General features: G+C 52.9%; 2 protein-coding genes across 3 annotated transcripts in view; both read left to right on the forward strand.

Moving 5' to 3' along the window:
• Positions 1 to 116: 116 nt before the first annotated feature.
• On the forward strand, positions 117 to 13,686 carry Klc4 (kinesin light chain 4). Of its 2 annotated transcripts, none has more exons than XM_032900618.1 (17): positions 117 to 206; positions 1,047 to 1,119; positions 1,696 to 1,959; positions 3,968 to 4,198; positions 5,313 to 5,394; positions 5,907 to 6,126; positions 6,524 to 6,611; positions 7,828 to 7,929; positions 8,060 to 8,233; positions 8,551 to 8,650; positions 8,777 to 8,829; positions 9,002 to 9,072; positions 9,299 to 9,407; positions 11,775 to 11,915; positions 12,193 to 12,308; positions 12,434 to 12,497; positions 13,224 to 13,686. In XM_032900618.1, exons 3-17 carry the CDS (start codon positions 1,702 to 1,704, stop codon positions 13,272 to 13,274), a joined length of 1,860 nt encoding a protein of 619 aa, XP_032756509.1. In that variant the 5' UTR covers positions 117 to 206; positions 1,047 to 1,119; positions 1,696 to 1,701; the 3' UTR covers positions 13,275 to 13,686. The 2 variants fall into 2 exon arrangements, with proteins under 2 accessions (XP_032756509.1, XP_032756510.1); XM_032900619.1 differs by lacking the exon at positions 117 to 206 and adding an exon at positions 447 to 678.
• Positions 13,687 to 13,831: 145 nt separating this feature from the next.
• Positions 13,832 to 25,747, forward strand: part of Ptk7 (protein tyrosine kinase 7 (inactive)) — a 67,790-nt gene continuing 55,874 nt past the window's right edge. The window contains exons 1-3 of the mRNA XM_032899693.1: positions 13,832 to 13,858; positions 14,709 to 15,032; positions 15,198 to 15,540. Of these exons, the coding sequence (XP_032755584.1) occupies positions 13,832 to 13,858; positions 14,709 to 15,032; positions 15,198 to 15,540 (694 nt within the window). The remainder of the gene's footprint in view (positions 13,859 to 14,708; positions 15,033 to 15,197; positions 15,541 to 25,747) is intronic.

Genomic DNA, 25,747 nt, shown 5'->3' on the forward strand with positions numbered 1-25,747 from the left:
CACAGAAGTGCAGCGCCGCAAGATATACGCTTTCTTTCCTCCCTAAAGAACAAGTTCTTAGCCAATCATTGGAAGGCACTGAGGTCACATGATGGAAGACAGTCCCCGCCCCTCAGAGCCGTCAAAACAATTGCCTCGAGCGGCAGCCATGATATATTTAAAGGGGCAGTACCCACGAAGGCGGCAGCCGGACCAGCAGACTGCAGGTGAGTCTTTGGGAGTACCCCTGGGGCTGAGAATTAAGATTACACTAACTCTTATTCCCACATTCTGGGACAAATGAGTAAGTCACTTCCTACTAACCTCACAAAACTTCAGACTGACTCAAAAACTCCGCCCCCCGCGATTCTTCCCCGCCCCTCGGCGTCCAGACAGACAGTAGGACAACCTGCCCCGCCCCCTGTGGGAACCCCTGACTCCGTGACCTCGAGCTTGTCCGCTGTCGGGTCTTGGTCAGCGACTCTGCCCTCACTTCCACCTTCCTCCCCTCAGCCCTTGAAGATCTTACTTCTGTTCTCACCCTCGGCTCTCAGGGCAAGTTAGGACCCTTAGACACTCCTGATTGTAGGCCCCCAGGCTTGGGTAGCCTGCGCTCAGCGCCTTTCTCTATGACCCCACTGTGCATAGCAGATCTGCTACGCTTCCCTGGACCATCCGGCACTTGAGAGGCAACTTAAGGTGCCTGTTAGGTGATTATGTCAGACAAAGCCATGAAAGGCGGCTATTGCGGTAATCCAGTCGGGAATCCTTAACCAGGTCTCCCTTTAACAGGCACACCACACCCCTTGCTTCAGGTCTCAGATTAAATCGGTCTTTCTTTCCCTTATTGGGAGAAAGTAACTCCTCAGAGCTAGAACGAGGAGATTGAGGAAGAAGGGACATTAGTACGAGTCTCTGAAGAACCTGTAGGCTGAAGGAGGGAGGGTGTTTGTCCTGGGTGGGGCTCTGTGCCAGGTCCTCTGGGAGGCTGTGAGGTGGTGACAGAGAAGGGGTGGGACTGCCGGACTTCTGGACTTTGGGCAGTACAAATCCTTCTAAATCCTTAGTTGCAGGTCAGAGTTTCTTCCGGGCTCTGGCCTGGGAGCCGCCTGAAACCAAGGGCTTCTGCTCTGTACACAGGTAAGGAGACTTCGGAAATGAGTTTGGAGGAAGTAGGAAGACAGTCTGAATTCTGGGGGTGGGGTGGGGTGGGAAAGTTAGTTGGAAAGGAGTTTAGCAGGTCGGGAGGTGCTGGGCTTAGTCCCTTGCTGATGCAGTCTGAAGACCTTCAGCCTTCCAAGCTCTGTAATAACCACTGCTGTTTCCTCTCCCCCTCCTTTCCTAAGCTTGGGTCCTTCCCCTTTATATTGAGACAGTGCTTTCTGCACAGCTCTTCCACCCGTCCTCTGTGATCCTTACAGTGCTTCACATCCCCTGCTTCCTTTTCCTAACCCATGCTCTCTCTCCAATTGCCAAGTCCTAAATTCCTCTAGCTCTAAGTCCGCCCGATTGCTCTACAGATCTTTATCGAAGTTCATTCCTCTCCCTCACCTTACTTTTATGGTTAGTGCGGTGGAATTTCCTCCTCTTTACCTAGGCCCTTTCGTCAGCTTAGTCACGGGGGTCTCCCATCCTCTTCCCTTCGCGTGGATGCCCGCCAGTCTCTAACATTGTGTCTTTCGTCTTTTCCACCTGAACTCTGTGGTTTCTCTTTAGCCGAGGATGTCAGGCCTGGTGTTGGGGCAGCGGGATGAGCCTGCAGGGCACCGGCTCAGTCAAGAGGAGATCTTGGGCAGTACCAGGTTGGTGAGCCAAGGGCTGGAGTCCCTACACAGTGAGCACCAGGCTGTGCTACAGAGCCTGTCCCACACCATCGAGTGTCTGCAACAGGGAGGCCATGAGGAAGGACTGGTGCATGAGAAAGCCCGGCAGCTGCGACGGTCTATGGAGAACATTGAGCTGGGACTCAGCGAGGCCCAGGTAAGAATCAGGGGTGATGCCAAGTGTTCCAGTTATCTGATGCAAGTTTGGGGTCACCTTGTCCTAGAAACTTGGATTTGTTAATTCATTAAATATTCATTAAGTGACTACTGTGTGTCAAGTCTTGTGAATGCTGGTGGTGCATTACAGAACAACACTGAGTAATTCCTCTCTGAGCTGATATTATAGCTGGGGGGATAGCTAGAACACAGGTCCATAAGTAAATGATTTACTGTGCCAGAGTAATCATTGCTGAGGACAGAACAAAGACAAAGACAGGCGGGAAGGAGCTGGAGAGATGGCGCTGGCTGCTCTTCCAGAGGTCCTGAGTTCAATTCCCAGCAATGGTGGCTCACAACCATCTGTAATGGGATCCGATGCCCTCTTCTGGTATGTCTGAAGAGAATGTAGTCATAGACATAAAATAAATGAAAGGAGGGAAGTAGGAAGAGGATGCATTTTCACACAGATTGGTCATAAAATAACCTCACTCAAAAGGTTTGAGCAGAGGTTTGAGGGTGAAAAAGGAAGTCATGGTTTAAAGGGTTCCAAGCAGGTAGGACAGGTGCAAAGGCTTTGCGTGGAGCCTGGGGTGAATTTAGTGATTTGCAGGGCTGGGGTGGCTTTCTACAGGGGACACAGTGAGTGAGGGGACACAGTAGATAGTTCTGGAGGAGGAGGGATGCCATCAGAGACATCCGCAGATAGTGTGGAGCCGGCAGGCTGTCTTGGGGTTTTTTGCTTGTCTGTTGAGAGAGGTGGGAGCTGTTGGGACGTCTGAGAAGGGATGGGACTCAGCCTGGGAGAGAGTAGAACTAGAGACTAACAGAGACGGGGAGGCCTGGGAGAGGCTGCTGCTGTCTAGGTAGGAACTGGCAGTTTGGCAGCTGATGAAAACGATAGGCGTGCTGGCAGCTGGGGTTAGTTTATGTATTTAATTCCGTTCATTCATTTATGGATTTATTTATTTATTTATTTATTTATTTATTTATTTTTTTTATTAACTTGAGTATTTCTTATGTACATTTCTTTTTTTTTTTTTTTTTTTTTTTTGTTTTTTTTTTGGATTCCCTTTCAAGGTTTCTAAATCCCCAACAAACATCCCCTAATCCCTCCCTCCCCTTCTTTATGGGTGTTCCCCCTTCCCATCCTCCCCCATTGCCGCCCTCCCCGCAACAATCTAGTTCACTGGGGGTTCAGTCTTAGCAGGACCCAGGGCTTCCCCTTCCACTGGTGCTCTTACTATAGTTATTTATTTTATGTATATGAGTATACCGTCACTGTCTTCAGATACACCAGAAGACAGCATCAGATCCCATTACAGATGGTCGTGAGGCACCATGTGGGTGCTGGGAATTGAACTCAGGACCTCTGGAAGAGCAGTCAGTGCTCTGAGCCTCTGATCCATCGCTCCAGCCCGAGTATCTCTCTTTTTTAATTCCATTCATTTATTTTATATATACAGGTGTTTTGTCTGCATCTATGAGTATATGCTACCTGTAATGTAGTATGTGCAGAGGCCAGAAGAGGCCATTGGATCCTCTGGACTGGAGTTACAGGTGGCTGTGAGCCAACATGGTGCTAAGAATTGAAGCCAGACCCTCAGGAAGAGCAACCAGTGCTCTTAATCTCTGAGACATCTCTTCAGCCAGTATTTCTCAACCTGTGGGTTGTAACCCTTTGGAGGTCAAGTGACCCTTTCACAAGGGTCACATATCAGACATCCTGCATATCAGATATTATGATTCATAACGTGGCAATATTAGTTATGAAATAGCAATGAAATAATCTTATGGTTGGGGGTCACCACGACTTGAGGAACTGCATTAAAGGGTTACAGGATTAGGAAGGTTGCGAACCACTGCTCCAGCCTCCTGTGAACCTGTTCATGGTAGAGTTCTTGCCACTCACTCCTGCTTGTTGCTTCCTCTCCGTCATCTCCTGGAGGCCACCTGTCCCCCGGATGCTCTTTCCCAAAAGCCTGGAGCTCATATGATGTCCCACCTAGGTGATGCTGGCTCTGGCTAGCCACCTGAGCACAGTGGAGTCTGAGAAGCAGAAGCTGCGGGCCCAAGTACGGCGGCTCTGCCAGGAGAATCAGTGGCTCCGCGATGAGCTGGCGGGCACTCAGCAGCGGCTGCAGCGCAGCGAGCAGGCTGTGGCCCAGCTGGAGGAAGAGAAGAAGCACCTGGAGTTCTTAAGGCAGCTGCGCCAGTATGACGAGGACGGGCACAGCATGGTGAGTGTGTGAGCCAGCGTTTGCTGGGACTGAAGGCAGGGCAAGCGTCCCACTGTCCCGCAGTGAACGTCCATGCCTTTCGCGTTCCCACTTGGAAGGACTTTATTTTCAGCCTTGGTACCAGCTCCAGATAACAGGGGTCAGGGGACGATCTTGACTTGTTCCATCGACTTAAGTCTCATGTGTACTCCCCTGGAGAGTGGGCCGACAGTTCTTGTTCTCACAGCTAACATTATGTGGAACAAGACAGACAGTCAGACAGCTCGAACCCAGAATCCTAAGGCCTACAGTTAGGGAGAGCACAGCCCACTTTAGTAAGAGACTCCCCTACAGTCTTCTCTCAAGCTCCGTGAAATTCAGCCCCGGAGCTGGCGTTTATGTATCCCTATGTCCTATGAGTGAAGAGAGGAGGAGACTAGGAAAAGTCCCTGTCTTCTCAGGCCTGTAATGTCTGCAGAACTGGGCTCACACAGGAGGCTCGGATGTGACTGAACGAAGCAGCAAGCACACAGTGTGGACATGGCTCAGCCACAGTACAGGGACTGCCACGTGCATAGGTCCCTGAGGGCTGGCATGGTCAGAAGCCTTCAGAGAGGAGGTCAGGTACAGAAAAGACTCCAGGGCTGGAGTGCTATTCTGCCCATAGACGGTGAAGAGATAATTTGCCTGGGACACATAGGCAAGCCTGAAGAAGAAAAGTACATTTTCCCTAATCCCACGCTGACCAAAGGGAATAGTCAGCCCAAGGCAGAGCTAGACACTTGGGGTACGTGTCAGTGAGCACAGACATACTCCTTCCCCTCAGGAGAGACAGGATAGACATATAATCAGTGTAAGTGCACAAGGACCGCCATGGCTATAATTATGAGAGGTGAGTATCTGAGAGAGGGAGAATAGGGTGTTAGAGAGAGACCTTTATGGATGAGAAATAGAGTTGAGCGATTTTGTCTGGGACATCCCTGGCTTTCACATCCAGGGACCCGTGCATGACTGGGTCAGCTGCTGGTCTGTTCCAGGGGCAGAAGCCTTCAGGCCCATTGCTTGGTGATTTTGTGGCTTAGAAGAAGCCTGATGAGGCCACTGGGGTCTGGCATTGCTGTCCCTTTCCTTTCAGGAGGAGAAGGAGGGAGATGCTAGCAAAGATTCCCTGGATGACCTCTTCCCCAATGAGGAGGAGGAGGACTCCAGCAACGACTGTGAGTCTGCCTGTGGGGCTGCAGGGTGAGGGCAGCAGGAAGCTGCTTCAAGCTATGGCCCAGTCTGAGTAGGATCTCCACATCCAGAGATAAGTTCTCCACTTCCTTTGGAGACTGGGTTCCTTCCCTCCCCGGTACCCATCAGCATTTAATGAGTGTGCTGTGCACTAGGGTTACCAAGATGAAAGGGATGCTGGTCCCACTTGTGAGTTCACAGTCTAGCAGAAAATAACCCCGGGCTGGAGCCGCATGCATTCCTCAAGCCTTTTGTATTTTTGCTTTGCTGGACACCCCTAGCAAATGTTAGTTGAGTGATTTACTAAGAGAATAGATAGGATTGTGGGGGGCATTGGTGCAAGGGTGTGGTTAAGGGAATTGCTGTGGGGCGGAGTCTCCTTTGAGAACCTGGCAAGGAGCAGCCAAGAGAAAGGGCGGGCAGAGGGGAGGGCAGGCAGCAAGGGAAAAGGAGGAGTCCTCTGAGGAAATGCCCTGTCTCTTTTGGGATGAGTTAGTGTCCCGTGGTCAGGGTGCTGCAGCGGCCCAGCAGGGTGGATATGAGATCCCAGCAAGGTTGCGGACCCTGCACAACCTGGTCATCCAGTATGCAGCTCAGGGTCGCTATGAGGTGGCTGTGCCACTCTGCAAGCAAGCGCTAGAGGACCTGGAGCGCACATCTGGCCGAGGTCACCCTGACGTGGCTACTATGCTCAACATCCTGGCTTTGGTGTATCGGTGAGTGCCACCGTCCTCCGTTGTCTATTGCAGCTCACATCCTACCTTCCTCTCTTCTCTCCTGGGCCTCCCAGGTATACCTTGCAAGGGTTTGTCCTCCACACTGGAACCCTCACTTTCTCTGATCCTGAAGCCCCCACCTCAGAGAATACTCATCTCTCAGGCTCTCTGGAGAGAGTGTGTAGTGTCTCATTCTGTTTGTGGCTTCCTCTTGAGATGGCAGTGTCTGCAGCCTGGTGTGTTGGGGCTTTCGTCCTGTCCTAACAAGCTTCCTGACATCAGGGGTCCCCAGTCTCTCAGTGTGCCTCTGTTCTCTCATTCTCTGGAAGGAAGTGAGGAAGGAGAAGGTATGGGGACAGAGTTCATGCTGATGCCCATCCTTTCCGCTGCTTTTCAGGGACCAGAATAAATACAAGGAGGCTGCTCATCTGCTGAACGATGCCCTCAGCATCCGGGAGAGCACCCTGGGCCGGGACCACCCAGCCGTCAGTATCCCACCCACTCCCTCCCCTCTGTCTCTGCTGTCTTGGCCTCTCGGTCCTCCGTGTGCTGCTCTCACCACTCACCACATGCTTAGGAAGGAGGCTTAAGAGCTTTCAGGCTCTGTCCAGTGAACTCAGTGGTTCTCAGTTCTCTGAGGCCCAGGGACTCCTTTTTATGTTGCTTGCATTTTATATTAATGTTTAGTAATTGTACAAAATGACAGGTTTAATTGAGACGTTTTCTTTCAAAAAGTCCTTTTCCCTCTATTTCTTTTTATGCGTCTGGGTAGTTTTCTGGCATGTATATCTGTGTAGCACGTGTGTGTACAGCACCTATAGAGGCCAGAAGAGAGCACCGTATATGGGTGCCGGGAATTAAATGTAGGACCGCTGGAAGAGCAGCCAGTGCACAGAGCCTCTGAGACATCTCTCCAGCATGTATATAAAGTACTCTGACCACATCTGGCGCCTCTGGTCTCCCATGGTACATGTATTCATGTGTACGTTCCCACATGTAGACACACACATTTTAAAAAGGTCAAGTTCTAGAACACAGCTTTGAGTAGGGACAGAGTGCCAAGCATTGGATGGGTTGTCCACGTTGAGAAAATGAGTGATGACAGCTCCGGAAAGGAGGTGACCTTGAGAGAACAGTTCCCTGTGACGTCATATGAGGTAGGCAGGGAGACCGCAGCTCAGCAGCCCCAGGGCGTTGACCTCTTACCAGTGATGCCCATGCTTCTGCCCCTTGCTCACAGGAGCAGCATGGTGTCCCAGAGTCTCCCGAGTCTGAGTCTAACACGTGCACAGTACCCATGGCTCTTTGGCTTTCCCTGGCTAAACGCATGGGACTGCAGCAAGAGAGAAACCACCATCAGAAATTTTTCCCAGTCCCTCTAGAGGGCGATACCCTCACCGCCTAGAACTTAAGCCATTCTGTTCATAGTTTATCTTTCCAGACTTTGGCTCTCGTGGTACAATGTCTCTGTCTGTCCACATCCCTTTTGAAGTTATTATGTGGCGGGGTGGCCAAGGCAGGGAGTTATCCAGAGGTCAGAGGAGCTGACCAGAGTTATCCAGAGCTTGCTGGAGTTGGTTCTCTCTGCGCCTTGTGAATTTAGGTCCACAGGCTTGGCAACAAGCATTTTCCCTGCTGAGCCATCTGGAGCCTCAGCCTTTGCAGAACCGGTGTGTGATGGGGGCTGGCCTTCCGTTGCAGGTGGCTGCCACGCTCAACAATCTGGCCGTGCTGTATGGCAAGCGGGGCAAATACAAGGAAGCAGAGCCGCTGTGCCAGCGGGCACTGGAGATCCGAGAGAAGGTGCCTGCCCTTCCCTCCTCTCCTCCCCTTGATGGACTTCTCCTCGTCTTCCTACTTCCCTCCCCCTCCTCCTCATGTGCACGTACTCACAGAATCATGGTCATCCGTCTGCTCTTTCGCTCTTTCTCAGGTCTTGGGCACCGACCACCCGGATGTGGCAAAGCAGCTGAACAACTTGGCCCTCCTATGTCAAAACCAGGGCAAGTACGAGGCCGTGGAGCGCTATTATCAGCGGGCACTAGCTATCTATGAGCGCCAGCTAGGGCCGGACAACCCTAACGTAGCTCGGACCAAGAATAACCTGGTAAGGAAGAGACAGGAGGGTGGAAGGAGCGGGTGGGGAAGGCCTCCCATGTGGGTCCTGGACTCAGAAAGCATCAGGATGGAGTTTACTCCTTGGCCAACTCAGCGCCTGTCTCTAGGGCTGCCTCTGAGGATGAAGGGTCTGCTTCATTCTGCTGCCCAAGGCTCCCATCTGCAGCCACTTTAACCCCCGCAGCCAGAACAGGCTGAATGAGTAGGGTCTCTGGGGACAGATGCCAAGAAGTGGAGCTGCCTGTGTCTGCCTGAGACCCGCCTCCTTCCATCTCTTGCTCCTGGGTGTCTGTTGCTGTCTCCTAGGCTTCCTGCTACCTAAAGCAGGGCAAGTACTCTGAGGCTGAGACTCTGTATAAAGAGATCCTGACCCGTGCCCACGTGCAGGAGTTCGGATCTGTGGATGGTGAGTGTCAGGTCTGAGAGCAGGGCCGCACTGGGCACCCCAAACCCCTTCAGTCCAGCCTTGTTGGCTCCCCAGATAGTGTCCAGGTCTGCTCTCTTACCTCCTGACACAGTGTCTCATCCTCAGATGACCACAAGCCCATATGGATGCACGCTGAGGAGCGGGAGGAGATGAGCAGGGTGAGTCGGGCCATCCTGAGCTGGCTGCTCCCAGGTCCTCGGGCTTCAGCCTGTCTTACCTTAGCTACTCACTCCCTTGCCTGACCCTCAGTGCACAGCGCCTTTCCTGAGCCAGTCTGCACCCTAGCCCATGCCTACCTGCCTCCTAGCATCTTTCTCTTCTCATCCCCAGAGCCGGTCCCGTGAGAGCGGCACACCCTATGCAGAGTACGGAGGGTGGTACAAGGCCTGCAGAGTGAGCAGGTGAGCTGCCAGAGGTCAGAGGTGGAGTCTCTGAGGCTCCTCGGTCCAGCCTCCTGATCCCAGAGCCTTCTTCCTCCCCACTTCCTCTGAGTCCTTTCTCTGCCCCCTCCTGTCCTTTTCCATTCTGTTTTGTAGTATTTAATGTATGCAGGGCCCGTGTGTGCTTGGCAAGTGTTCTGCTACTGGGCTGTGCTCTCACCCCATTTCCTTATCCTTCTCCCTGCAGCCCCACGGTGAACACGACGCTGAGGAACCTAGGGGCTCTGTACAGGCGCCAGGGAAAGCTGGAGGCAGCTGAGACCTTGGAGGAGTGTGCCCTGCGCTCCAGGAAACAGGTCAGGAGCCCACGCCTCAGGGCAATGGTGTGTCTCATCCTGGCGCTTGGGAGGCGGAGGTAGGAGGGAGTTCTGGGCTAGCCTTGGTCTTTACTAAGATCCTGGATCAGGGATGGCTAGCTCAGTACTTAGGAGCCCTTGCTGCTGTTGGCCAGAACCCAGGTTCAGTTCCTAGCACCCACCTCAAGCAGCTCATTGCTGCCTCCCCGCTCAGGGCCGGAGGATCCAATGGCCTCTGGCTCCGTGGGTTCTGCATGCATGCGATGCACACATCACCCAGGCACACACAGGGAACAAGGTGAATACAGTTCTGTCTCAGAGACAGGGTTTCTGTGTGTATCCCTGGCTCTGTAGACTCTGGAACTCGATCCGTAGATCAGCCTTGAACTGAGATCCACCTGCCCGCCTGTTTCCAGTGCTAGGACGAAAGGTGTGCACACCACTGCCCAGCCAGTAAATACATCGTAAGAAGAAGACCCCGTCCCAAAGGAAAATAGAAGTCCAGATCGGAGGGACAAGAAAGAAGGGCTGGGGACAAGGGACAAGGGACTACTTGGGTGTCTTGTGCAAGTGCCGAGAGGGGACCTAGTCTCATGGCTGTGGTGGTTTAAAGAAAGTTCTTACTCCAAACTGTCCCTTTGTCTGGGCACAGATATGAGATTTCTTTCATAGGTGGTGTGGTGGCTTCTAATCCCAGCACTCAGGAGGCTGAGGCAGAATAGTACTGAGTCTGAGGCGAGCCTGGGCTTTGTGTAGCTTAAGCTACAGAGTAAGGCCTTATCTCAAAATCCAAACCAGGGCTGATAAGACAGCTCCGCGGGTAAAGGTGCTTGCCGTGCAGGCCTGATGACCCGAGTTCTATCCCCGGAACCCACACAAAAGTGGAGGCAGAGAACAGACTGCACAGAGTCGTCTTCTGACCTGCACACCCATTGTACAGCGCATGCGTTTCTTTCCCATCACACACGATAATGAGACTGCGTGGACAGAGACACAGGATCTTAGGGTTTGCTGGCCAGTCAGTCTAGTCAAGCTGGCAAAGTGTCGTGAGACTTTGTCAGAAAGAAACTGCTGCTGTCTCACAGAGTGCAACCAGTTCACTAGACAGAGCTACGGAAGGGCGGCCCTTCCCACTCACCTGCACGAAGCAGGTGGGGTTGAGGAGAGGCCCAAGTCAGAACTTCTCCAATTGCAGGTCTGAGCTGACTTAAAAGTGGCCATAGTTACTCCACAGAAGTCTGTGTAAGGTGTACTGGGACCACACAAAGGAGATCGCCCAGTTGTTTAGTGAGGTGCATAGTAAGGAGGGGATCTGCCCTCAGTGGCTGCTCACAGAACAGGCTGAGAGCTGCAAGAGCCACATCCTGGACTTAGGGACTGTGAGGGCCCAGCTCCTTCCTTCTACTTTTCTTTCTTAATTTATTCCTCTCTTATATTACATCCCATCTGTAGTCTCCTGTCCTCCCTCTCCTCCTCCATTTCCCTTCAGAAAAGAGCAGGCCTCCCAGGGATATACCAAACACGGGGCACAGACCCCCCAGATCAGGGTTGGACGAGGCAAGGCAGGATGAGGGAAAAAGTCAGAGATAGCGTCTCTCCCACTGTTAGGAGCCCCATAAGAACAACAAGCTGTACAACCGTAATGTGTGTAGAGGGCCCAGCTCAGAACCACACAGGCTCCCTGATGGTCGCTTCAGTCTCTGTGAGGCCCTGTGAGCCCTGGGTAGTTGATTCTATGAGCCATGTCCTTGTGCTGCCCTTAACCCCTCTGGCTCCTCCTAGATCTCCAGGCAGTGTCAGGTGTGGGCTCCCACTCATAGCGTGGGTCTCAGTGTGGACCAGTCATTGGCTGGCCACTCCCACAAGTTCTGCACCATCTTTGCCCCAGCGCATCCTGTAGGCAGGACAGACTGTGGTAGAAGATTCTGTGGCCAGGTTGGTGTCCCAGGCCCTTCACTGTCTTTGTCTCTACCTTCCAATACTGGGAGTCTTTGCTGGGTGACCCTCATAGATTCCAGAGAGTTTCCATTGCATGAGGTCTCTTCTAGGTCACCCCTGAAATGCCCCTAATCCCAGTCTTCTTTCTCAGTACTCGTTGTTTTAGAAATGTTGTGTGTGTGTGTGTGTGTGTGTGTGTGTGTGTGTGTGTGTGTGTGTGTGTGTTATATTGCCTGCACATCTGTGTACCGCATGCATGCAGTGCTCACTGAGGTCAGAAGAGGGCACTGGATCTCTAGCTCTGGAGTTACAGGCCTTGTAACTTGTGAGCTGCCCTTCGGTGCTGGGAACTGACCTCGTCCTCTGGAAGAGCAGCCAGTGTCTCTGCGGGTGGGCCCTGTTCCTAGCATCTCCTCCTCTTTTCTCCAGGGTACTGACCCCATCAGTCAGACCAAGGTGGCCGAGCTGCTGGGGGAAGGTGATGGTAGAAAGACCATGCAGGAGGGCCCTGGAGACAGTGTGAAGTTCGAGGGAGGTGAAGATGGGTCAGTGGCTGTGGAGTGGTCAGGGGTAAGTCTGCTCATTGCCCTGCCCTGCCCTGTCTTGCTGGGCACCGAGAAACTCCGAGGTTATCTTTCTCCAAGTTGGTACAAGGTATCAGTCGCGTAGTCTCACCAGTTAGCCCATCCTGTCAAGCCTGTCCCTGGGGATGTGCTCTTGACAAGGCATTGTTTTCAGTCACTGGGCTTCAGGGACGGGGACATGTGCAGAGTAAGTGGCCAGAACAGACTTAGAAGCTGGGTGACATGGAGCCCTTGAGCTCCCAATGCCTCTCTCTGCCCTATAGGATGGCAGTGGCACCCTCCAGAGGAGTGGCTCTCTGGGCAAGATCCGGGATGTGCTTCGTAGAAGCAGTGAGCTCCTGGTGAGGAAGCTCCAAGGCACTGAGCCTCGGCCTTCCAGGTATGCAGCAAGGTCGCGATAGGACAAAGCAGGCCGCAGGCCTCTTGGCGCTGGAGAAATGTCCTAAAAGTGTCCTACACCGAGGAACACTGGGCTGGCCTCAGTTCTCTCGTTCTCCCTTGTAGCAGCAACATGAAGCGGGCAGCCTCGCTGAACTACCTGAACCAACCCAATGCAGCCCCCCTCCAGGTGAGCGGGCTGAGGGAGGAGGGACTCCCGAAGGCAGCCGGGGGCAGCTGGGAAGGTGAAAGACTCACCATAATGAAGGTGGTCTGGGAGACTGGGGCCCTTCCGGAGTCAGGCTGACAGCATGGTATGGGTGCTAGGCATGAGAGACAATGGCGGCGGTCGGCACACCTCTAATCCCAGTGCTGGGGAGGCAGAGGGAGGCAGAAGCCAGTCTGGTCTACAGAGTTCAGCACAGCTAGGGCTACACAGAGAAACTCTGTCTCTAAAGAAAGAGAGAAGAGGGAGACACAGACTGATAGACAGACAGAGAGGAGAGTTTCTAGCCAGACAATTCAGTCAGAATTAATCAGGAGAGTACTGGCTACTGATGCTCTGTAAACTGGTAATAATTCCAGAATGACTTAGCGTTGCTGGCCGAGTCATGTACCCTTCCCCTGAGGTCTTAGTGAGGAAATAAGAACACCAACAGAATGAAGTCTCCCTCAGAGAAAACAGCAATGCTATTTCAACGCGGTGACCCCCGGTATCAGCTCATTCATGGTACAGGCCAGCATTCTTGGGTTTCCTCCCGTGCTCCTCTGCAGACTGTGCCTAAGCAAGGCCCGAGAGCTTAGGTTGAGGTTAGAGAGTCCATCCTTGATCCACAGACAGTGCAGTCCCTCTGCAGGACAGACAGACAGACTCCAGGAGTTCCCAGTGAAATGTGGCTGGTGATCTCTCTTTCAGACTTCCCGGGGCCTCAGTGCCAGCACCGTGGACCTTTCTTCAAGCAGCTGACATTCAACTCCCTCTTCCAGTCTGCTGGGTCCCTACAACCCTCACAGCATTCCCCATGGCTCCAGTCTCTTCCCCACCTCAATAGGATGGTGAAGAGGGAGCGGTTCAGGTGGAGGAGTGCTGCTTCTAGGGTCTAGGCTCCTTCCCCGGGAAACTCCCCCCACCCTCTTCGGAAGGGCCCTCAGGAAAATATGCTCTCTAGAGTCCTCTAGAGTTCTCTAGATTGAGGCTCCCAAGGTGGGGGAAGTGGGTATGCACCTCAGGGATGCGCCTACTGTTGGCTTTTCCGTCAGTTTGGGGCTGGGGCTGGCCAGCTGAGCCGCCCTGCCCTGGCCTCTCTCACCCTCTGTTGCCACACTTCAGGTCCATGTATTTCACTGTTTCTGTAATAAACGAATCAGGTAACACCTTGCGTTTTGAGTCTTGATTGATGACTATTAGGTCCCTTCCCAGGAGAATGAGGGCAATGGTGGATGGGCAGCAGGACTGTTGAATTCTTGGCTTTCTGGTTTCGCTCTGTACCGTCTTTAGCAGGGCTTGGGGAAGGCATCTGGGGGATGGGGAAGGAGGCGCACAAGAAGAAGGTGCTGTGGACTGGGTTGTCAGGGACATGTGGTGGCCATGTGGCAGGACCCTGGAGTCCTGGCGCCACTTCTCCTGCCTGTGAGGCCCTCTGTGGCTTCCTTCCCTCCTCCCAGCTGCTTGGGGGAAGGGAGGTCTAAGCAGGCCTGGGGGGCCCTCCAGAGCCAGAAGGGGGGACAAGGCGCTATCCACCCTCTCTTGCATATCCTGGAGGCCTGTCAGCAGCTGGGGCCCGTCTTCTAAAGCTTGACTTCTTCTGACCCGCCTCCCACACCCCTTGCTGCTTTCACAACAAAGAAAGAATGTGGGGGTGGTGGCGCTGGGGGTGGAGGGTGCCTGGAACAAGGGCTGCTTTGGGCCTCCCCACAGCTGGAGATTTGGCCATGCCCTGACACAGCCCAGACTGCTTGGAGATGGACTTGGGATGAATGTCTGTTTAATAGCTTTCACTGGCTTTCGGAGCCCCGTGTCTCCTCTACCTTGGGTTCAGATTCGTCCAGTGTCAAAGCTGACTCCAGTCACGCACGCCCCTCCCCCTCCCTGGCTACATCTGTTCCACAGGGCACCACAGCTGTGCCCTCCCTGTCTTCTTCTGAGACACCCTGCTGGTCTGTCTCTTGCAGAACTTTGGGTTGCTTAACTCCACCAACTCGGGAGAATACTGGGCAAGCTATTGCTCCAGATCTCCAGGTAGGTTCAGAGAGACCATCTTTCCTAAGGGGCCCACGGGTCCTGAGAGTCACTTTGGTTCTCTCCCGTTCCAGTGGATAGACTAGGCGGTGGGAACAACACCTAGGTCTCCGGCACTCCCCTGAGACTTCCACTGTCCCACCCCCCCCCACCCCTCTCCAGATCCTTCCCTCAACTGCCAGCTCCTCCCCTCGACGGCCGGGAAGGGGGCGTAGGGGGCGGGGCGCCGTGCAGGCGGAGGGGAGGGGGCGTCGGGGGCGTGGCTTGGCGGCGGCGGCGCGCTCGAGGGCTTGGATGTACGGGGCGCGCGCGGCTCCAGCTCCGGACGCCTCGGGCTCGGGCTGCAGCTGCTGCGGCGGCCCCCGCGCTCCGGTCCGCGCGCCCGCTCGCCGAGTGCCTTGTACTTCGCCGCTCGTCTGCAGCCCGCCAGGATGGGAGCCCGCCAGCTGCCTCTGCTCAGAGCTCTGCTTCTGCCGCTGCTGGCCGGTGAGTCCCCCAAGGACTGGGGGGGGGGGGGTCCGAGCCGGGCTTTGGGAAGCGCGGGAGACCCAAGGACTGGAAGGGCCTTGGAGAGGTGGGCTGGGCAGTTGGGGAGGTGGAGAGGCTCGCTGGGGGCTCGAGGACTCGGGGTTGACGACGCCCCCTATGCAGTGGCGACACGGTGCACTGGGGCTCGGGGATGCGTTTGCTGCGAGTTCTCCCCGCCCGACCCGAGAGTTTGCTCGAGCGTTGCCCGGAGTCGCCGGCTCCCGGTCTCTGCTGAGAGCTCCTTTTTGGAGGAGCAGAGCCCTCCCATCCCGTGAGAGGGTGCGGACACCCGGGAATGCCCTGGGCCTTGGAGCCCAGGTGAGGGGGGCCGGCCTGGCTCCCGATCCCGACCGAACTGACATGGGGCGCGCCTGGCGCGGAGCTTTGTTACCTATGTCGGCCCGACGCGCCCGGGTGCCTCCCTGCAAGTTCCGGGGCAAAGCTGGAACCCCAGATGGCTCTACGGGTGAGGGCAGGTTAGACTGAGAGGTGCCTCATCCCCTCCTCCAACTAGGCCCGAGCCTTGAGCCCACTCGGTGCCAGGGTCGTATCCCGGGAGTGGAAGGGTCCCAGGCTGTAGTGGTGACTAATGAGTGAAGGCCGCTGCCAAAATCGGGCATGGCCGGCTTGCCAAGGTGCGGACGGGCTTTGCTCTCCTGTTTCCTGGATTTCCATCCTGTCCGTGTTCTCGGAGGAATGGATTTTCTCTCTTCCTCAGGGCAGAAAGGCAAAAAAAGAGCTCAACTCTGGCTTTCGTGGAGGGCCTCTCCACTTGGGTGAGGGTGTGGCCCCCCCATCTCCAGGGCAAACAAGGGGCACCCTGTCCTGCAGACTTTTATTTCCTGTCTGATCACACCTGAGAGTCAGTCACAACTAAGGTGTTGTAAGTGACTTAACCGGAAATCGCTAAGCTACCCAAATGCCCAGTCTGCTGGTCCCAATCAGCAAGAACCACATGATTCCTCCTTAACCTTCCAAGACAAAACTACCAGTGGTGGTCTGCGGAAATAGCCCTCTTTGGGGAGCCATTCTGCCCTGGGGACTGTCTTGGCCCTTAACCTAAAAAGAACTTACTTAACCGTTCCTATTAAGAGTTCTAGCTAGCCGGGAGGTCAGGGGCAGAGAATTATCTGTTGTCATCTTCCTGACCAGCTGTTGAGGGTCTAGGGGCCAGAGAATGAAAGTCTCTCCCACCCCCAGTTATAAAACAAGAGGTAGGCTTAGCCTAAAAGACCCAGTCTTGGGAATTCCTAAGCTGGTGTTTCTGGAGTTGCCGTGGGTTCCTCATGTGTGTGGTAGCGATTGCTCATGGCAAAGTCCCACATCTGCTCCCAGAGGAAGTATGTAAGTTTTTTTTTTTTTTTAAACACAGCCAGGATGAGGGCCCAACCATATGGGCAAGCAGCCCCAGCTCACAGGCCTCCTGGGCTGGCTGGTGGGATTTGGTGTGTGTGGCTGTGCTGGATGTAGCTTAGCAGTATTTGCTGCTATGGTTTAGCTTTCTGAAAAAAGGCAAGTTCTGGTGGAGATGACCCTTCCTCAACAACACTCAACTGCCAGTTTTTTTCTGTGAGGACTCTGATGTTCAAGATGTGATACTCTAGTGGTGGGTGTCTGGTGAGGGTTTGTGTGAGCAGGGAGTTGGATAGGAAGGAGTTGGGGGTATCTCCACAAAGAAGCATTTTAATGAGAGCCTTAAATCCATTCCACCAAATGTGCCTTGGTGTGAAACCTATCCGTGCGCTGTAAACAATTTCAGCGGAGGCGCCTGCTCTTCTGGTGAGATCCAGGGACTCTGCCCGCCCCAGATGCATGTCTTCAGGGGACAAGGAAGTTTTAATAGATCTCTGCACATTTCCCCATCTTGTTGTTTAACTGTGTCATTAACTGAAGCTGTAAGGAGACCTCACTGTTAACTAGGCTGGGGCTAGGGACCTAGCCTGCCCAGGTTTGTGGAGTCAACCATTTTTGAAGTTTGGGTAATTATGCTGTAAATACCCGAGTTGCTTTCTAAACCTTAAGATCCCTGGTGTGATAAATATGGTGGAGGAGGAAGAGAAGGCTTAAAGTCGGGAACCAGAGTCCCCCACATACCCCCCTTTAAGCAGGGCCTTATTACATGCTCCCAGGATGGCCCTTGGCTCACCGTGTAGCCCTTCCTGGCCCGGACCTCATGATTCTCTTGCCTCAGCCTCTAGAGTGCTGGGATTAGAGGATAGTAGGACCACACCTGGGATTTTTGTTCTTGTTATTTTTACATCTGTTTGTGTGTGCGCTCAAGTTCAAGTGGACGTATGCGTGCATGTGCCACAATGCACTCATGGAGGTCAGAAGACGACTGACTGGGATCCGTTCCCTCCTTTCACTGTGTCTGCTGGCAGGGACGTTGATCAGGTTGTCATGCTTGGTGACAGGTGCCTCTTACCTGCGAGCCATCTTAGCACCGCCTCCTCCGTCCTGTGTGGCTTCTGCCTGCTCCTGCTTCCCATCCTGGGCCTTGGGTCTCCTGGCTTTTGCATCTCTGTGGAAACTGAATCCTCACTTTGCGGATGCGCTGTAGTGAGGGTTGGATTCCACGTCCTGTAATTCAGACGTGGTACTTGCTTCATCAGTGGTGGCTTTAACAGTGGGTGTGGTCAGAGCAGCAGGGACTGAGAGCTCAGGCTGTGGTCCTGTGATCTAGGGAAATCTGTGTGTGTGTGTGTGTGTATTTGTCTGAGGCAGGGTTTCTCTATTCTGTGTGGCCCCTGGGTGTCCTGGAACTTGCTTTGTAGACCAGGCTGATTTACACACTCAGAGATCGGCCTGCCTCTGCCTCCCGAGTGCTGGGATTAAAAGTGTGTGCCACCACTACCCAGCCCGATACACCTTTCCAGCTTTATAATAATTTTCAACAATAAATACATCTCGCCTGCTGGAAAGCTCCGTTTTTAGCCAGCTGTTCTGTTTGCTGTCTCCTAAAACATGCATGTGTTTCTCTATTCTGGGCCATTCCATTCCCAGGTGTGTGAGTTGCCTCTGTTCATCTTCTCTTCTGCCTGGGCCCAATCTAAGTCTTCCTGGAACAAGCAGCCTGAGAATGAATATCCATCGGTCCGTCCGTCCATCTGTCTGTCCATGTAGGTCCTACACTAGCCTTTACTTTACTATATGGTCAGGGAAGGCCTTGAACTTCTTATCCTGCTGCCTATATTTCCCTAGTGCCACAATTATAGGTGTGCCAGTTTAATGCAGTACTGCGGTTCAAATCCAGGGCTCTCTTCATTCCTGGTTTAACTTCTGTATTTTTGTCCCAATTGGATTTTCCTTGTAGAATTCCTTTAGCACAGAGCCTTGTTTAAAGTGGGCCAATTAGAAAAAGGAAGGGAAAGGTAACTCAAGTAGCAAAGTTAAACCTCTTTTTAGTCCTGAGCATGGTGGGATGGGGTGGGGTGGGGTGGGGTGTCCGTGTGTCCAGTCCAGCCTGTGGGTTTGCATTGCTTGGTATTCCTCTGGTGACCTGCACCATGATGGTGGAATCAAGGGGACAGACATGCTCCCTGTTCCCTGGTGGGCTTTTCTGATATTTGATGTGGTTTACCTGGCTTCTGAGAGTTCTGGGCATGGACAGCTGCCTCTGCCTGTGGGGGAGCTGTCTTGCCCCAAGAGGCGATAGATGAAGAATGTGTGTGGACCCAGGCATTCTATAACGTTGTCACTCAGAGTCCTATACGAGTGACACTGGCCTCTCTGAGTGAGTTAAGTCAGAGTCCAGATTGACTTCAGAGTCATGCTGTTCCTTTCCAAGCCTCTCAGGTGCCTGGATGAGGTCGGGGAGAGCATGGTCTGCTGTGATAAAGGTCTGAGAGAGCATACTGGGCTATGCTGGGGTCCGGGAGAGCATGCTCTGCTGTTGATGAGTGAGGTCCAGATCTCTACAGGTTCTGGGTAGACATTCTGCATATATAATAGAAACTTAAAAACAGTTCTTTCCTGTCGTGACCGTGTCAGTGGGCCGAGACTTTGTGCAGGAGATGAAGATTTTAAGGTGTGCACTAAGTAGCTTTGTTCCTGTGACTATTTCTTGGAATGAGTCATACATTTATTACTTTACTATTTACTGATTGATTGATTGATTGATTGATTGATTGATTGTGTGGATGAATTTGTGAGGTCAGAGGGTAAGTTTTGGGTGTTGGTTCTCTTCCTTGTGGCCCCAGGGTCACAGGCTTCAGGTCGTCTGGATTGGCGGTAGGTGTCTTTACCCACTGGGCCATCTTTGATGTCCCTCATAGGTAAATTTAGAGGTTATGGTATTTGGGGTTTGACTTGAATTTGATTTTGTTAAGAGTCTTGCCTGCTAATGTATGCAAACTCTAGGAGGTGTGTAACATTAAATATTGTGAGTTTTAGCTCTTCTTAGAACTATTGCTTTTCCTGAAGGAATTGATTTTTTTTTTTTTTTAAATCAAGAAAACCGGTGAAGGGTAACTTTTCAGGACCCAGTTGGTCCGTAGAAGGAGGCTTTGCTCCTCCAGGTTCCACAGCTGTTGTGTTGTTAGGGCTCCAGCTCTCGTATTGGGAGTTAGGGGATTGCATGAGTTTGTGTTTAAGCCAGACAGCTTCCGTGAACCTCATCTGGGATGGAAGCTGGCTGGTTAGAGCTCTTATACTGGAGCCAAGAGCAGTGTAGGGCCAGGGACTCAGGCTTTGGTGTTTTCCTGATGGGAGAAAGGGGGTTAAGAAGGGTTGGGTATCCTTGGCCTGTGTCCCTCAACTCCCTCTGCTTTCTCTAACCTCAGTAGCCGCCCCTCCACTGCTGTGCCCAGGCACACTGCCTCTGGCTGGAGCCATGTGGCTGGCTCATAGGCTGGGCTGCGGTTGCCGGTTCAGGCCCTTGCTTGCCCTGGAGGTGCTGCCCACCCTGCTCCTCCATTTGTCTCTGGCACCCATCTGCTTAACAGGGAAGCCCTACCATTATGGCCTGCTGGGTTAGCCTTCCACCCCGGGGTTCTCTGAGTTCGCTGCCAAGCACACAGTCGTCCCTGTCGAGCCCCCTGGCGCTTCGGGGGGAGCTGGCGCTGCCGCCGCCACAGCTAATCGGTGGTTTGAGGAAGCCCTCTGAACATGTCACTTTTTCCATCCTCTCCTCTGTGCTTAGGCCGTTTCCCTCCGAGGAATGCTGCACAAACAGCACCGGGCAGGAAGGGCCCTCCATAGGGCTGCATGCTGGCCCCTTCCCTTGGCTTGTCACACCCCTGTCTCTGCATGCCTGGAGCAGAAGGCACAGGGGTATCCTACAGACAGAGCCCTTGCTTATCCTCTCCCACACTTGGGCCAGGAGTTAGCAGGGTATGTGTGACCTTGCTTACAAGTGTGCAAGGGACTTCTGAAAAAACGGTCTCAAATCGTGAGGCAGGCAGAGGTGGGACAGCTCTCAAAGGCATGGTGGGGAGTAAATGAAGCAAGTGTGGGGGGGAGCAGGTAACTCAAGGTTATTCATTTAAATTTGCGTTTCCTGAGCCTTAGTTCCGACCTGTCAATCAGAATCATGGGGGGAGGGACAGGAAAGGCTCCCTCCCGCCCACTTTATTAAATTATATTGTAATTTTTTAATAGCCTATCCAGATTTCAAAAGGAAATTGCATTTATAAAGAGCTTGTTAGAAAACTCTTATTGAGTAGCAGGAAGGATTCTTTTGTGTATTTTATTTTACTTCTGAGACATAGGGTATTGCTAATAGACCAGACAAGCCTCAGGCTTCCTTAGTAGTAGCTCAGGCTGGCCTCAAACTCCCTTAGTAGCTCAGGCTGGCCTCAAACTCCCTTAGTAGCTCAGGCTGGCCTCAAGCTTCCTTGGTAGCTCAGGCTGGCCTCAGGCTTCCTTGGTAGCTCAGGCTGGCCTCAGGCTTCCTTAGTAGCTCAGGCTGGCCTCAAACTCCCTTAGTAGCTCAGGCTGGCCTCAAGCTTCCTTAGTAGTAGCTCAGGCTGGCCTCAAGCTTCCTTAGTAGTAGCTCAGGCTGGCCTGAAACCCAACTTTCTTGCCTTAGTCTCCTGAGTGTTAGGATTACAGGCATGTACCATGACTCCTGGTTGGGAAGGAAGGTTTGTCAGTCTGAAATGGAGGGGTCGTGGCAAGAAAGAGGATGCCGTCAGTATGGCAAGAACAGAGCCTGGGAAGGATCTGTTCACGGTGTCTTAGTGTCTTCTAAGGGTAGAGGTATCTTAGGACCGGAGCTGGGAAGGAACATAAGGAAAGACGTCATCTGGTTAAGTGCTAACCAGAATAGAGGAACGTTCCAGAAAGAATGGGACAGCAAGAGCAAGATGTAGCAGGAGCAAATGGAGTGGGAGGGCCTTGGAGAGGAGAGAGGAGAGAGGAAGGATCTGAGGAGATTCGGGCAGCAAGCAGTCAGATGGGCTCTGAAAACGGGTGGTTCTTTGCCACTCTTACCCAGCCTCCTTGTGTGGTAAAGGAAGGGGAGAATTACCAGCTGACAGGAGCATATTTCCCATACCCTAATCCTCCACCATTGCTCACAGCCACAGTGGCCGTGAGCTGGCTACGTTAACCTTTCTGAGCCACAGTTTTCTTATCCGTTTGATGAGAGTTCCTCAGCCCCTGAGCGTGGAGAGAGAGGGTTCGTGTCTGGAAGCAGTTCGCAGCTAGTCCTGAGGGTTTTTTCCAGAGACCGTTGGGTGTCAGCCTCTCCTGACTATTGGGGTTAGTTTCCTTGTTTGTCTGTTTTTGAGGTACCCTGGGGTGGAACTCGGGTGAGTGCTAGTCAGATGCTCAGAAGGGGTCTCCACTGGGCTGCACCTCAGCCCCAAAGCATGGATTTTTCTATACAGGACTCAACATTGCCACTACAGTTCAGAAAATGTGGTACAGCCAGTGAGCATTTCCTGGTGGGAAACTCCTCTCTGACCCCTCTAGCCTAAAAGGTGTCCTGGAGGGTCTGTTACTGGTCCACAGAGCCACCATCATTCTCAGTATGAGGAGGTTCACACAGGGTTTTGAAGTTGTTTTTCTGGCTTCGTGCAGCCCAGGCAGATGCTTAGGGTACCCAGAGGAAGGGCTTCTATCCTCACTCGTGCTATGTGGCTTTCCCCAGTCAGCGGCTCTGTGTAACAAGTGGGAACCTCTGACACCACCGTAAGGAGGTGGGAGGCGCTTTGTGGCCAGGGATGAAGAGTGAAACTAGTTTGTATGGCCTCTCCTTCAGGGGGACATACTGGCTCTTTTGTGTCCCCTTCTTGGGAGTAGGGGTGGAGGTGAAGCAGAGAGGAAGATGCTTGTCTGCTTTGGGGACTGCTGAGGTGTCCCAGCAGCCAGCTTCAATAGTGCCTCTGTGTACATTAGGAATGGGTATCTATGGCCGGAGCAGTGGCTCAGTGAAAGGGCACTCGCCTGTCATACACAGGGCCCTGGGTTCAATTCCCAGCACTTCAAAGATGGATGGATGATGGATGGATGGATGATGGATGGATGGATGGATGGATGGATGGATGATGGATGGATGGATGGATGGATGGATGGATGGATGGATGGATGGATAGATAGATAGATAGATAGATAGATAGATCGGGGGCTGTAGAGAGTGCTCATTGGTTTTAGAGCACTGTATGTTCTTCCAAAGGACCTGGGTTCAATTCCCAGCAACCACATGTCAGCTCACAACTGTCTGTATCTCTAGTTCCAGGGGATCTGACACCCTCACAGACATACATGCAGGCAAAAGACCAACACACATAAAATAATAAGTCATTTTTTTTTAAAAATAAAAGAAATTGGGATCCTTTCTTCCAAGCGAGCATAACTTTGTAGGAGGTCTCCAGACTCTGGCTGGCTACAGTGTTTGTTATCGACACTCAGCCCAGGCACCCACTTATTTATGGTTGTCCAGTTGGAGTGAACTTGGAATCAGCAGCCCTTGGTCTTTCCTCTGATGAATAAGATGCTTTCAGTGACCCGTATGCAGATGTTTCAAAGGAGCCCTCTTCACGGCAGTCGGCCCAACATATACAGTGGAGAAGCGGGGTACTGCCACCCAGATGGTACTTCACTGTACCCACCCCGTGCCGTGTCTGTGTGAAGCCGCTGAGGTCTTGGATTCTTGGCTCCTCTCCTGCCAGCAGATTTTGCTGCCTGGCAGATGCAGGCTCCTAGCTTCCTGTGGTAATGGCACAGAGGGTTGGCTGAGTCTGGAGAAGAAGCTGCTTGAAGATTACCTCACATTCCACTCTTTGGCTTCCGGCTTCCCTTTCTCTCCCTGGGGACAGGCAGTGAAATTCCTGAAGCAGAGGGACCCGTGAGAAGGCCTGTGCCTCAGTCTTAAACCCTTGGGCTTTGAAGGTTCCGTTCAGGGGAATCTTGGGGATACCCATTCCTTCTGAGCCAGGGAGACATGAGTTTGAGGCGATTTTCAACAGAAAGGAGTTGCTAGTTTTTAAGAAGTACGGCGTTTGTTTGATGTGTGCACACTCATGTCCCCGTCATGGTGTGAGGAAAAGGGCAACTGTCAGGGTTCGGTTCTCTCCTTCCGTGATGTTGGTCCTGGGGATGGATCCAGGCTGTCAGGCTTGGCAGCAGCCTTTCTACCGACTGAACTGTTTCACTAGCCTGGCTGTCGTTTGAAGACGGAGTCCTATGCAGCCCTGGCTCGTTTGGCGCGAGTTCACTCTGGCGTGAATTCACTATGGCGTGAGTTCACTATGGCGCTGAGGATGACCTTGAATTTCTGATCGTCCTGCCCACCTCCCAAGTGCTGGCATTACTTGTTACCATGCCCCGGGGAAGAGTTCCTTAGGTGGGGAGAAAATTAAGAACCTTTCTTTGACTAAGAAAAGGCCTAGATTTAGACCTGGCTGGTCCCTTTTTTTTTATCCAAAGTGGGTCTCGAAGCCAGTTGGGGCCTCCTCATCTGTAATAGCCCCAAACGGCTCCCTGCTTTCACAAACCTTGTCCTTACTGACTCTGGGTCCACAAGGCTCAGTGGTAGGTCGGTAGGACAAGGGGTTTTCGGATGGGGTCAGCGAGTGTGCACTTGACAGTTAAACCGAGGCACACAAGGATAATCCACTCAGCACTGGAGAGCAGAGACCAGAGCTCCAGCCTCTGTGGTGGTCTCTGCCTCAGTCCCTGGGTACGGTTGTTGTCACCAGAAGTTAAGAAATGGAGGGTGTCAGGGGAGAGGGTTTTGCAGGCTACGTAATCGGGGGTGGGGGGGGCTCTGCTGCAATCAGGGAGTGGACTAAACTTTGCTTTTTCTGGACGAACAGTGGATGAAAAGGTCCCAGATCTTTTGGGATGGCCACCTCTCCTCTGCTTTGCATATTAAACATCGAGGTTAAGATTTTAGGCCAGCCATTCAGATGTGTAGGTCTTAAATGTTTTAAGAGCTACAGCCAGACTCGCTATGTAGTGTACAGGTCTAGAATTCTTGCCCGGATACCCATGTTTCAGCTTTGCCCAGGAGTCCTTTTCTCTGCAGGTTGCTTTTGGAAGATCAAGGTTACAGCTCCTGTAGTGTGTCGCCACCGTTCCAGACCATGGCTACTTGTTCGAAGCGCACCTTGAGCTAGGCTGGGCTAGACCATGTAGGTGATGCGGAAGTCACTCATTCCGTGATTACAGTGCTCCTGTAATGTCCTTTTGGAGCCTTTTGACCTTCGTGAGAGTGGAGGTTGGACGGAAGCCTCTGACATTCTGAGAGCCACAGGCCGTGTGCCAAGAGGCTCCCTCCTCAGCTGAGCCTTCTCGAGGACTCTGTGGAGGTTTGCCTCTGGCGTCTGAAATTCTTAAGCCTCCACCACGAAGCATGCATTCCGTGTTGTAAAGCAGCGACCCTGGGGGGTCTGACCCACTTAGAAGTCACCGCTGTCGTCTCTTAGACAAACAGAGCCGAGGAGCCTTCCCAGCGCAGAGAAGACAGGGAAGGCTCCTTAGGAGAGATGATGGGCTAGGGTGACATTTGGGAGTCAAAGTCTTATTCCCTGACACTGAAAACAAAGCCTATCAGGAACAAAGAACACCTTGTCTTGAGGTTTTAGGGGCGGAACAAGAAAGGAAGTGCTAGGGGCCTTGTTCCAGCCATAAAGAGCCCTTCGTTTTCCCAGTTTGGTTAATTTAAGAGATTAAACTGATCGTTAAAACACATCGATTTAAAGAAAATGCTTGCTGTAGAAAACAGCTTAGGAACGCCATGATGTGAATCTCACCACCACCCCGGGAGTCAGGGAGTCGCTGAAGACCCAAAGAACCTTCTGTCCCCCACTTTTTCCAAACAAGAAGCTTTTATTTAGTAAACATCCTGCCCCGTTTTTTGACAGTGACCTGATTTACTTTGTGTTTTTTTGTTTTGTTTTTTGGTGGTAGGGGGATCTGCCCCTCCCTCTGTTGCCGCCGCTTCGGGAGAGGCTGAGGTCTGCGCCTTCTCTCAGCCTCCCGTGCCTGCCTTCTCTAACCTTCTTTGTCTCCAGGGCCCTTTGAAGATGGGCTGCTCTGTCTCCCGTCGGCAATTTGAGGCGAGTCCCTACATGGGCCTTCCCACGAGATCTCCCTTTTCCAGGCTCTCCGGTGCTGCTGTGGCTGACCCAAGGGGCAGTGGAGCGTGGGCCCAGTCGAGCCTGGGCAAGGGTGGCACCCCTTTCTGCCATTCCCACTCTGCCCGGATCAAAGGCGCCTCCTTGGGA

This window comes from Rattus rattus, chromosome 4 (genome assembly GCF_011064425.1).
Source record: "Rattus rattus isolate New Zealand chromosome 4, Rrattus_CSIRO_v1, whole genome shotgun sequence".
In the NCBI taxonomy this organism is placed as follows: domain Eukaryota; kingdom Metazoa; phylum Chordata; class Mammalia; order Rodentia; family Muridae; genus Rattus; species Rattus rattus.

Bases quoted from the DNA above. Each gene is read 5' to 3' on its own strand.
- Klc4 (XM_032900618.1), top strand. From the start codon at position 1,702: ATGTCAGGCCTGGTGTTGGGGCAGCGGGATGAGCCTGCAGGGCACCGG. The intron at 1,960-3,967 runs GTAAGAATCAGG...TGTCCCACCTAG, and splicing joins TGGGACTCAGCGAGGCCCAG to GTGATGCTGGCTCTGGCTAG. The intron at 7,930-8,059 runs GTGCCTGCCCTT...GCTCTTTCTCAG, and splicing joins CACTGGAGATCCGAGAGAAG to GTCTTGGGCACCGACCACCC.